The sequence below is a fragment of the Melanotaenia boesemani genome, chromosome 20 (genome assembly GCF_017639745.1).
Source record: "Melanotaenia boesemani isolate fMelBoe1 chromosome 20, fMelBoe1.pri, whole genome shotgun sequence".
Taxonomy (NCBI): Eukaryota; Metazoa; Chordata; class Actinopteri; order Atheriniformes; family Melanotaeniidae; genus Melanotaenia; species Melanotaenia boesemani.
Genome location: NC_055701.1, coordinates 15324146 through 15337022, shown reverse-complemented (window position 1 = coordinate 15337022; position 12877 = coordinate 15324146). Strand labels below are relative to the sequence as shown.

Below are 12877 nucleotides of genomic sequence, written 5' to 3'. Positions count from 1 at the left end.
ACCATCTGCTCCTGCAACTGCAGGCTGTCCTGTGCACCTGCTTTCCCAAATGTACAGCACACTGTGTGCAGGGAATAAAAGGCCACTGGGCATTTTATACGTAGTGAAGGTCAACTATACACAAGAGTTCCCAGCCATGGCATGAAGATGCTTGAGTCCTGGAAAGTCACACCTAAAATACTACAATGACATTCATGACACAGTTTGGAAAGGCAGTCTGTAATGGATCACATTATCTTTCTTATTTGCTTTTCACATGCATTCTCTGATTTAATACTTTCAAAAGCCAAACCTGTTTCATTTCATTGTCACTGCTAAATGCAGACTTTGACTTGTCCTTGGAATATATTTCTGAATGAGTCCAGGCAAAGAAAGACCTCCTTGGTCTCTTTCTCATTTGGATAAATGTCACGGATTACCTAACGGGTATATCAGTATGTTTTTGTCATTCAAGAAGGAGGTAAGATTGTCATTTTGTTGCCTTGGAGACTACAAATCAATTGCATCTTGCAGTATCTTTTTGTCCTTTTCCAATGAGGAGCTTCTGTCGCTGCTGTCGTCATCAGGGCTGGGGGTTGGGGAGGGGTAGGGGTGGAGGTGGGCTGAGTCACCTGCGCTTTGATTGGTTCCTGCTGTTAAGGAGCTGCCATTGAGGATTTTTGGCTCGTGCAGAGGGGAGGCGTGTCTCCGGCTGCACGAGTACACGCCTCTTGAATAAAAACTCAGCACAGCTGTGAGTCTGATCAGAAGCGCTAATTTGGGGAGTTGCGTTCGTTGTTCGTTTTGTCAGACTTGTTGAATCGGTACTTTCGGTTTTCCTGTGTGTCCTGTTCTGCGTTTTGAAGAAAAGAAAGACAAGAAAAGGCTAAGAGTAGAGAGAAGTCAGCGGTAGTAGTCTGATCTCCCAACAGAACTGACAAGAGGTGTGAATTCATGTCTGTATTTTCACCGCAGATATACTGGTGAGTATGTGTTCGACCTGTTCACATTTCTTTTTCAGGCATTGGATACTTATGATTTAACTAACCCAACTGTCAAACATTTCACGCGTTATCGGTGTACTTTACAGGAAATAACAATGAAAGATACTGTTGTGGTTTAGTTTGCTTGGTGATTTCCCTCTGAATCAGCCAACTTTGATGCTGCACCCACTCTTGTTTCCTTTGAGATTTTCTGTAGGGTGTTGCCCCTGAAATTGGAAAAATTTGGGGCACACCAGTTGGAAATAAGAAAACTCGAGCCCCGCCCCCTCTTTCCTTTTTTGTGGGTACCCCCCCATGCCTCTCTAGATGTTTAGCTCATATTTGCCAGTCTCCCTGCTGCATGTGCCAACTTGGAAAGGTCACATTGGTTTCATGGTGTCTTAATTTACATATTGAAGGATGACATTACTTTGCTTTACCTATTTGTTCTCCTTTATTATGAGTTGCAGGTACACTCCAGTTTTCTCCATTTAATTGGTACCCTCTGATTATACACATTGATGCTGAAATAGGGAGTGGATCTTTGTTTGAGCATGTCTGCTCTGAATGTTTTTGCTCTCTGTAGAGAGGATATGCAAGTTGCTTTGAAATAGTTTTGCAAGCGCTATTAAAACCTCAGCAGGCTTCTGCTTATCTTTACCAGGAAGCTATGAAACAACCTCTTTACTGTAACCACACTTAGGTTTTCTTGTCTGTGCTTACTTACAGCTGGATATATATATATATTTTCCTTTTATGAGAAATATTTTTTCTTCATAAAAGCATCTTTGTTTTTATTTGTCATATTCGAGCATGATTTAGCTGAGAATAGTATGCTCAGTTTTAGTTTCAATGTGAAGAGACTTAAACAATGTATTTTTTTTCAAATGCACTGGGGAAAAACCATCCTTTTAAAGAGTACACAATGTTTTTTATTTATTTATTTTTTAAGGTATTTTATCTACATTGTGCTTTCACAGAGCCAATCTATTCACAATCTCGACATGACCCATTCATTCCTGCTCAACCCAGGGGGTCTTACTCAGCTCTCCCTCCTGCTGCCACTCACATACCTGGAGAGCTGTGTGACTCGGCTGGTGGAAAACACAGTCTGGAATCTCAGCAGCTTTGACTTGCTGCCACACAGGCTGAGATTTATGATGGTAGTAGTGTGAACTGGGTGGGGGGGTGGCAGAGGGGAAACAATGTTGATAATGCAAGATGCAGATTCCTTTCTTGTACAAAGATTACTGCAGAGACCACTTGATCTGGCTGTCAGCAACACAACAGTGCAGACCAGAAAGGATCAATAGTCCGGCCACTGCCTTCTCCGAGCCCTAAAATGAGAGAATGAAACTGGTGTCTTGCCATCAAGATTAAGAGGCTATGTTTATTTCAAAGATCAGTTTTTCTTTGTTTTTTGACTGTCAAGTAAAGCTGATGTGACAGATGACTTTGGAGACCTTTTTTAAATTGTTGAGCAATGAGCCATGTTTGCAGCTGCACATCTTTACCCAGTCAATTAACTGAATAATGAATTAAACTTTACACTGTAGTAATCCTGGTTTTTAAACACTTGCGCTGTCTCATGACGGCACCTTTGTTCCATCTGTGTCCTGGTTGGTTGTGGCATTTGGAGTTTGGCTGAATCAGGTATGCATTATGTTGACAGGATCAATAGGTGAAGAGATTTACTGCCATCTCCTCCATTAGCTTAACTCATCAAGAAGTGAGGCCATTTATCTTTATCTTGTTGACAGATTTGGGCAATTTGACAGTTTTTAAATGTTTTTTTATGTCACATAGAAGAATCTGTGTGCTATAGGTTGTCAGTATAATTAAAGTAAATGCCAGGTTTTTTTCTCAATCACAGGTTGGTTTCTTGGATAACTTTTTAATGTGTCCCTTAAGTATTCTAGTATCCCAAAAAGGGACACGTTGTTCATCCATCTTTGAAACTTGAGGCAATAATAGCTGAGACTGTAGTTGTTGCATGTTTGTTTGTTTCCTCCCAGGTTGACTCGTCACTTGTGCACTCCCACTTCCTCTTCATTGTGCCCCTTTATGTTTTATTAGCCCATGTTCTGTTATTCTTAGCTGAGCAGGATGTTTATACAATCCCCGAACAGAAATATGACTGGCAAGGCCTAAGTGTTTATCTTTCTTTCTCTTTGCTCCCTCCTTCTCTTCCCCTCTTCTCCTCTGCTCAGGTCTTCGTTGTCACTGTTCATCCCGCAGTCTTCCTCCTCTTCCTCCTGCTGCATTTTGCATGCCTGCCTCACCCTCCTCTGCTCCCCACTCAAGGTTGAAATAAGTTCATTTTTTTCCATCTTAAGCCTTGCATATCCTTCAAGCCCCCTTTTTTTTATTATATTTTTTATTTTTGAATATCCGGCTATTGTTTCGGTCAAGTGTCTATTGAGGAAAAGGGTTACTCACAGGGATATCTGCCAAAAGCTTAAAAATATTTAAGTTGCTCTACATCCTGCTGTTATGTCAGTGTTTCCTTGAGTGTGAATTCAAGGATGAAAAACATGCTTTAGGTGTTAATGATCTCCTACAATTGGGTCACATGATGCATTTGTCTGCTTCTAACTATAGTAAATTGTTTTTTAATCAGATCTTTATCTAAACATTGTACACAAACTAAACAAGTGACATTTAAAGCTGTTTAATGCTAAAATATTGTTTAACAGGAGCATAACTTGGCAAGCCTTCACCAGAGAATTGTGTAAAAAGTTAAATGTTAATTAAAATCATGTTTGTTGTTTTGATGAACATTTGTAGAGAATAAACATATTTGAATATGGTGATGCGTATCTCTAAGACTATTCTCAGGGATTTTGTGAGTCATGGCGACAGTATGACAGAACTGTGCCTGAAATTTCATTGACTTCCATTGATGGTGTTAATGGTGCAGCCGTAGAAGTGAAGGGGGTGGAGGTCTCAACATGGTTTATTTCCAAAGAATATTGGTGACGTATTTTAAAATCAGAGTTCTCAAGAATTTTGTCATTCAGTAAATTGTATTGCAGGTGGGGTGAATGGTAAAATTGATTTTAGTTTGAAGTATGCTTTGCAATAGTCCCTTATGTCATGCTGAAGTCATGGTTGATTTTTTTTTTCTTTCTTTTTTAACCTTTCTTCCAAAATGTATGATTCAAAGTAGGAGTAAAGCCCAGACATCATGTCCCAGAATAACAACCAAGTCCACTGAATCAGATAATGTGATGTTGCGAGTGAACATCTTGCCAAGTTCTGTTGTCTTTGTTCCAAATAGCCAGTGACCACACAAACCACAAGATTGTGGCCACTGACCACCAGGCAGCAGACTTTAAATAGAGAGCATGAGAATGACGCTCAGCATCATGTCCCAAGACGACATCATGTCAGTGCTGAGGCATACGTCAAGCCTTCTTTTAAAATTTATTTAAAAAAAAAAAGCTTCATTGTGATTCTGAAAGTGAATCCACTGAGCATGTTTCACCAACCTCTTTTTTTTTTTTTTACTTTGATCTAAAATGGAAAGTTTGTCCAAGCGTTGATGGAACTGAGTGCATCAGGTTCCTCCCCTTTCAAATACCACAGCACGCCCCCAGCACACTTTCACAATGACTGCTCCATGGTTGCAAGTGCAAGAGCACATCATTTCTGTGTTCAGAAATGTCCACCTTATGCAAGCCGCATTCTGAGCTGTGCAGCTTTGCAGTGCTCAGTGTGTTGTGGTCAAGATGTGCACGATACAAACGAAACTCGATGTGTGCAGGGAAGTGAATGATCAAAGCTCAGTCTTTAACTGCATCTAGATGGCTTATGATAGGATTTTCTTTTTTTTAATCTTTCTTAGAAAGTTTTTAATAGTTCAGGTCTTAGTTATACCCACCAAGTATATAAAGTACAATACATGAGGTCATATTTATTTTAATTCTGAATATTTGCTTATGCTCCTCTGTAAGCAAATTCAAAATATACATTTTTCTCTTGTATGGCAGGCTGACAAGATATGTTTGCTTCTAAATGTATTTGTCCTCATCACAAATGTGCTGTCATCATCAGTGTATCTAATCACTGCATCTTCTTGTCTTTCAACTGTGCAGCCCAGTGTGTGTGTTCAGCCGAGATATGACTGAGGTGGTGATGATCAGCAGCACACCCATGGAGGACATGAGGCTCAGTCCCAGCAAGGACAGACTCTCCTTCCAGGTAAGATAAAAAGGATGTGAAACCCTGATTTTCTTTGAAATTCCCTGTTCTAATATTTTTATATAGCATTGCCAATTTCTTTTTTTTTTTCTTAAAACAATTACACTCATTCCATTAATTCTCATGAGTTGGAACTGATGTCAAAGGAGAGAAAAAGATCAGTTGTTTGGTTTTACAACCATGTGACCACAGTCAAATAATAAAGTATGAGGTTACTGAGTAGTCTGAAGATTATTTTCAGATGTAGGTGACATTACAGGAAATGTTTAACAAATCTTGTTCTTTTTTTATGGGCTCACTATTAAGTCAAAGAGTTTGCAGGTGTAAATTAATGTTTGCAAATAATTTGAGTTTGTCTTTGTAAATCAAGCTTGTCACCTTGTAAAAACAATCTGCCTGAAAAATTCAAGTTTGCAAATGTGCAGAAAGGGGTTTGCATGGTTGTAAAAAAAAAAAGATTTGAATTTGTGGGGGAAAATAAAGTTCTTTTGCGAAAACCCTATTCACAGATGCAAAGCACAAAACTGCGTGTGAGATGTTGGGGATGCAAATTTTGTCCATATCTTTACACTTCTATCTGATTGGATGGTGACAAATCAAACTATCCAATCAGAGCAGACTGCTTTTAGACCCCGCATGGCTGCAGAAAGGGGAGTAGAGTTCCATGGTTTCAACATGGACAAAGGCGCAAGCAAGTACGTCTGGTACTAATGCAGCAGCAGCGAACTTGGAATCCAAGCACTGTTGAAAAAGAGCAACAGCGTGGAGGAGAAAATGATGGTTTGCAGAGAGAAATACAGTCCAAAGCACCTGCTTATTCAGTCTGGGACTGAATAATATCACACCTAAACTGAATCAGATAATTTTGTCTGAAAATGTTACAAACTTAATCACATTCATTTTGTCAGCAATTATCGCACCTAGTGTCATTTTAAAAAAAAAAAAAAAACAATCTGGTCGCACCAACACCCATCTTTAAAATTGATCTACTCCCCTTTAAGAGCCTACAGTGGTGTGGAAGCTGTCTGTTCTATGATTGGATAGTTTGATTTGTCCCCATCCAATCAGATAAAAGTGCAAAAATATGGACAAAATTTGCAACCCCAACTTCAGATCCTTGCACACAGTTTGTGCTTTGCATCTGTGAACAGGGGTTTCACAAAATAACATTTTTTTTTCACAAATTCAAATCTTTTTTACAACCATGGAAATCCTTTTCTGCACATTTGCAAACTTGAGTTTTTCAGGCACATTGTTTTTTACAGGGTGACAAGCTTGACTTACAGATTTACAGAACTCTGAAATTATGTGCAAATATATTTATTTACAACTGCAAAATCTTTGACTTAATACTGAGCCCATAGATTTTCATCTCAATATGTGGGAGGGGATCAAAGGACAATGGGGATTATAGTTGTCATTACTTTAAGCATCCAGTTCTAGTGCATGTGTGCTGGAAACCCCGCAGATTCACAGAAATAAGAGGCAGCCATCAAATGATCTGGAAAAGCTGTTACCAGCACCTTTTGTTTTACTGTCAGCTAACCAAGGCCATTATAAACTATTTAGATGCACAGCTGCTTGCCTCTTCAGTTTCACATTTGAACTTGGGTGCAACAGCAAATGAAAGGGCTTTCTGTGGATATTGATTCGTCTTTCCTGTGTGTGTGTGTGTGTGTGGACGGTACTTTAAGCAAGTCACTTTTTTCTTTACTGGGAAATTTAATAGGCTATTAAAATATAAGATTAGTTTTTCATAATTAGCTATTTCAATTCACAGTACATTCTTAAATAAACCCTATATGGCAGCCTGCTTGTGCTGAATGCAGAAAATGGACTGAGAGGATGTAGACTGACCCAGAGGAAAGATTTGCTTCCTCTCCATCATTTCACACCCCAGCTGTGAGTTTGTCTGAGAGAAACGGAAGGAGAGGCAGCCAAGAGAAGAGTTCCAGTGGGCCACTTCTCAACTTTTTCCATTTCCCACTGTATTTCCTCAACTCGGCCATATGCCCAAGGTCCCGCTTTCTTTAGAGAAGCACTGTGTGAAGCGCCGATGCTTCACCAGTCACTTCCTCCATCAGGGACTTTGAATTAAATTGGATGACCATGAAATTCCAGATGGTCTTACAAAAGGTATTAAAGTAAATATGACCTATAGTACTAGAGGTAATTGAGTAGATGGGTGCTGATTCTGAGTTATCCTTTTCAAAAGGCAATGTCATGATTCAGCTGCTCACCCCTCCTCCACTGGAAGTGAAGCAGCCTGTTATGTATGAGCTTATTTGTCTAAAGGCAAAGTCACTTGCTGCCCAACTCTCCATGGTGCTGACGCACAGTGAGGATTGGTGATGCAACCCAAAAATGCAGAAACACCCAGACATTACACATAAATACAGACATGTGTTTGTATACATAATTACCCTTCTTGGTGTCTCTCTTGATGAGTAGCAGAGTTTGGAGAAAAAAAAAAACTATTGATGCCCGAATCACCTGAGGAAAACATCCTTTAAAGAAGCTGATATTTTTTTTCCTCCTTTTTCCATCTCATGGAATTCCTGGTGACTTGGACACAGCTGCATCTACTCTTTATCTCTTGTCTCTCTCCCGCCTCACTGCTTTCTTTTCGTTCGGCTCTTTGCCCAGACATCAGCCCTTCCCTACACACAGACACACACACACACAAACACACCACCCCTCTTTCTCCTAGTGTCTTGAAGTGAAATATGCAGGTCTAAAAATATTCATCCACTTTATCCAAACAACATAAAATGCTGTTCTTGGACCAGCAGTGACAGACTTTTACTCTTTTCTTGCCCCCAATCAATCCCACCCCAGGGATATTTCAGTTTTTCCCTGAGAAAGTAGGAGAATGTCAAATCTCATCCAAAAAGGAGTGCATGTAATGTCTATCATGTAATCTCTCATTTTCCAGTTTAGATCCAGAAATGTGTGTGTTACTCTGCTTTTACAGACATGTTGGTCTGGATTTGTTTATGGCTTAAGAAAAAATCCATGTTAACTGTTTGTGACCCCAGTTTTGCATAACTGTGCAATATTCAATGTGAACTGATATATGACAGATATCATCAAGCATTTTACTTTTTTTTTTCTTGCTCATCCAATTTGCATATGCTTTTATATAATTTTCTGAGCAACCACTACTTATCTCAATGCACACCAAAGGATTGAGATAAAAAAAAATGATGCCATGAGGCTTGCTCATCAACCCCACATGCAGGCAATGATGCTGCATTAATCTGAGCAAGCAACAGTGTATGAAGGAAGCCAGAATAGCAACTAAAGGAATGAGGAATTGGCAAAGTAGGTGTGCCACTTTTTATAAAAAATTTTTTTAAAGCAGCCACTTCCCATCAAAGATGTTTAGTCTTCACATAACTTCCTTCAGCTGTTTAGCCTTATTTTGCCTGCAACACTTGTACATGTTCCAGTATCCAAAGCAATCTGCGCTCATCAGAAAAGTGCTCACAATTTTTTTTTTTTTTTTTAACCTCTAAGATGGAACAGCTGACCCTCATCTTGAAAAGGCCTGCCTTGCATTTTCAGAGTTGCTTTATATGAATTCCTGTTGATAAAAGATTAATAGTCAGTGTTTTAACCATGCCTATCCTTTTCAGATCTTTCCAGACCCCTCAGACTTTGACCGTTGCTGTAAGCTTAAAGATAGACTACCATCAATTGTGGTTGAGCCAACAGAAGGAGAAGTTGAGAGCGGGGAGCTTCGCTGGCCTCCAGAGGAATTCCTGGTCAGTGAAGAGGAGGAGGAAGAGGAGGAAGACCAGAATGATGGCAACATCCAAAATGGACAGCCAGCAGAAAATTCTCAGCACTAGAGGCTGTTTCAGCACCTGCTCTTATTTCTGATGGGCCCTACCTTTCACACACTGGTTACACTTCACCAGAGCACTCCAGACTTGACTGACACATTCAGTGTCCTTTGATGCAAACTCTTTACCAATGTCACCAAAAAAATAAAAAATAATAAAAATTAGAACAGAAAATGCTCTGACAAGTGAAGAAATACACTTGCACATAATTTCTTACATGTTAAGTTATTATTCCATGCTGAAATCCCATCAGACCAGACCTGAAAAGACTAGACCATGCACACCTCTGGCCCACACCTAGTTCTCACCACAGCCTCCTCCACACATGTCAGCTCCAAGCAGGTGCGCTATTGGAAAGCAGCGACTTGGTGCTCCATGGACAGCTCTTACTCTGCAGGGGACCACAGCTGCTCTCTGCTTATCTCCAAAATGGCTGGCATCATGACCCCAGAGGCTTCATACTTGAGTGCAGATCTTTTGTGGTACCTGTGGGAATTATTGTACAGTTCATCTTCTGTGTATGTTTTCTTGATTGTTATAATTATTGCCACTGCTGTCTATAGATTTGTCTCAGAACTGAATGTTGTAAATGTCGGGTTTTTGAGAAGTGGGTTTTTGGTTGTGTTTTTTTTTTTTTTGTTTTGTTTTGTTTTGTTTTTGTTTGTGCAAAAATGTTAGTGGGATGTTTCCTCTACACAGAATATGTCTAAATTTATACTTTTGTGAGCTTAGGTGTTTATAGTTAAAAGGCAGGCTGTAGCAGAATATGAGAAGGTGATGGGATGGCATACCCTGTGATGCTGTAGAACTGTGGTGATTCACTTTAAAGGCTTATGCACTGAAACCAGAGTTATGCTATAATTCTGTCATCCATTTGGCCTCTTTTGAAAGGGTCCTTGGAAGACAAAGCAAACTGTTTGAGGATGAGATGTTAAATTGAAAAGCTAAGTGAAGATGGCCAATTGTATAATTTGAAACAAAGCATTTGATAAAGTATTGCACAGACCCAATGAAAGCTGGGTAAATGTGTGTTCCAGTTAGTTGTTCCCTGAAGCCTTGCAATGTGCTGAACTGAAAGTTGAAAACCTTTTTTCTAGTCTTCCTGTTTCTAAAAACAGCCATACTCTCTGAGACCATACAGCCCTGGTTGAGAAAATTCACCCTGTGTGATGGCGCTCATATGAGAGCCTAGGCAATACCTGATGCAGTACTTCTTGACATGTTTTCCAAAAACTGTTAATGGGAAACGGTTTGTTCTGTAATGTCACATTTTTTGCCTGTATGTAACTTTTTGGAATTTTCTCTTTCCTCTAAACAATTGACAGTATGTGAAACAGGTTTTAAAGATTTCTGTTATTGTGGATAATGTGATGTTACTGTTGTAAAAGCATGGCTGAGATGTAGCTTTCTTTAAATTTCTTCGAGTGGCATTAGGGCTGTGTACAGAGCATCTTTCTCCTGTCACCCGCAGGTCCCACATTGTTTTTGTAAAGCTCAGGGAGATTAGCTGCCATCTTTCTCTTACTGTTTGTTTTTTTTTTCTTTTTTTTTTAAAAAAAAAAGACCACTTTTTCCTCACTGATAATGCAGAGGCTGTAAATAAACATTTGAATTTGCTATACACGTGTGAGTCTTCAGTGAGAATAACTGAACTTAAAAGGTTGTCTCAACTTTTCTATTTTTAAAGTACAACTTTTTTTTTTTACAAGGGTAATCCTCCTGCACACTACATGTTGTTTCCAAGTGACTTTACCTCAGCTTAATTTTCCTTTATAACCCCCACACTCCCTTTCCCCCTCACACACACTTTGCCTGCAGTGGTTAGAGAAAAGCAGTGTTGCTTCCTGCTCGGTATCTTTCAAATTCAGAACATCGCTCTACCTTGATGAAGAGATGCATCAAATACGTGTGTGTGTGTGCGCATATATATAGAAGCAAGAGCAGGCCACATGCTACTTCCTGTCTATAGCTTGCACACAATCTCTAGTTGCAACAAATCTCATTCCTGAACACTGCAACTTTTTTTGTTGCAAAAGTTTCTGAAAACCTTTTACATATTTTAAAACTGAACGAATATAGCTGTAAGGAGAGCAATGGTTTGATCTGGGTCCTTGAAAAGCTTTTGTAATTACAGAAAGATAAAGGATGGAATTGAGTATAAATGCAGAAGCAGAAACTCAGGTTTGACCTGTAAACACATGACGACAAAACAGTTTGAATAAAATGGCAAACCCATGGAGGACATGAGGAAGTTTTAATGGGAAATATTTAAAGGAGTGATGAATGTTAGAACAGATACTTAACTGCTGATATGTTTCTTTGTACTGTATAAGTGACCCTTTGAGGGGAAATTTGATTGCCTGGTTCTGGGAATCAGGTTTGTTAGGGTAGGGCATTTAGGGTCCAAGTGCCTGACATGTAGACCAGACCCTAATGATTACTTCCTGGAAGAGAAACAATGAACCGCAATTCTATCATACTTCCTTCTTCCTGGAAAAAGTGGACAGTAAAAGTTATTAATATCTCAGGGCTAATAATGGTGGTCAGCAGTAGAGTGTCTGGCCCAAGGAGCTGGTGTCTGGTGCTGAATAAAGTAATGAATGTCTTTAGCATCGCTCCTAATGATTGCTCCTTGATCTCAGTGGAAAAAGTATGAGATCATGGAAAAAAGAAATCACAAGAACTTAGAGCTATAGTCCTTAGAGACACAGAATGAACTTGCTATGCAATCATATGACGTCAGCCAGAGACCTCTGAACTTCACAATGTCTTTCAAGTAATGCAGGAGAAATCAATATACGTGAGTTTTAATAAAGAAAGGTTCTGTGCTGCAGAGGTTAGCTTGATATGAAGAGTAGCCCCTGCAGCATCTTTCTGTAGCAGTTTGAGCAGCTCTTACAATCGGCTCTGCTTCAGCTGTTTTTTTTTTTTTCAGCCACATCTTATGTACTTTTTGCAAACCAATGAACAATGTTTTCTTTCAAACGTGTGAGCAAATCTGAAATCCAGGAAATTGACTGAAATGTGAAATCAATATATTTTCTTACATTTGTAGCAAGTTTTCTTCCTTGATAAGATTTCCTATCTGGACAGTTCAAAGTTTAACTGAAGGGAGTTTTCACTGTAACACCTCCTCATCTTACTTTAAGGGCGCTGAAAACCTTTTGTCTCAGTCCTCTTTTGTGATATGAATCATGGTGTTCCATTTCTAAAAACAAAGCTAAAAAAGGTTAGGGTAAGATGAAGAGCTGAATCAAAGTTAGCTGGTTGTTTGCTTGCATTCCTAAGCCATTGCAAATCACACCTGCTTGATCTGGCAAAACTTTATTCAAATATAAGGAAACACACCTATCAGCTCCTCCAAAGCTAACAAACACATTACATCTTGTTTGTTTAATCTCTCCAAAACCACTGCGCTAAGCCAACCAGTTCATACACACGAGGAAAGTATCAGTAACCCCTTGAGAACTGAACAAAAAAAACACTATTCACAAAAATGTCAGACTTGTTTTATTGAACTCAAAAGAATGGCCTCTAATCATCTCAAGTGTATGATTTTAAATGGCACTTGTTTTGTCATTTTAAAAAGGTACTTTTTAAAGTCCCGTTTATCTTTGGAGTTGCAGGAATTTCCATACATGCTGTAAATCTTTTTGTTAACCACTCTGCTGGTGGTTAGAGGTGTCAGCAGTCATTTTGCAAATGGTAAGATGAGGCCTTAGTGAGAGTGGCAGAGACGGCAGTGACTCAGGGGAACGGAGAGTGTCCCTCACACCATTACTGGCATGGGACACAGTATCTTTAAACCTCTGAGAGTGTGTGTGGCTGGCTATGTATTCTAACTGTTGTCCTCTGAGTGAAGTC

General features: G+C 39.4%; 1 protein-coding gene across 2 annotated transcripts; it reads left to right on the top strand.

Moving 5' to 3' along the window:
• The first annotated feature begins 715 nt into the window (after positions 1-715).
• Positions 716-10557, top strand: lbh (LBH regulator of WNT signaling pathway). Of its 2 annotated transcripts, XM_041971614.1 has the most exons (4): positions 716-962; positions 3173-3266; positions 5060-5165; positions 8804-10557. In XM_041971614.1, the coding sequence occupies exons 2-4, from the start codon at positions 3232-3234 to the stop codon at positions 9017-9019; spliced, it is 357 nt and encodes a 118-aa protein (XP_041827548.1). In that variant the 5' UTR covers positions 716-962; positions 3173-3231; the 3' UTR covers positions 9020-10557. The 2 variants fall into 2 exon arrangements, with proteins under 2 accessions (XP_041827548.1, XP_041827549.1); XM_041971615.1 differs by lacking the exon at positions 3173-3266 and having other exon boundaries at positions 723-962.
• The last annotated feature ends 2320 nt before the right edge of the window (positions 10558-12877 follow it).

Excerpts from the sequence above, each read along its gene's own strand:
- lbh (XM_041971614.1), top strand. The coding sequence starts at position 3,232 with ATGCCTGCCTCACCCTCCTCTGCTCCCCACTCAAG. Across the intron at positions 3,267-5,059 it reads TCCTCTGCTCCCCACTCAAG|CCCAGTGTGTGTGTTCAGCC; the intron begins GTTGAAATAAGT and ends TCAACTGTGCAG. Across the intron at positions 5,166-8,803 it reads AGGACAGACTCTCCTTCCAG|ATCTTTCCAGACCCCTCAGA; the intron begins GTAAGATAAAAA and ends TATCCTTTTCAG.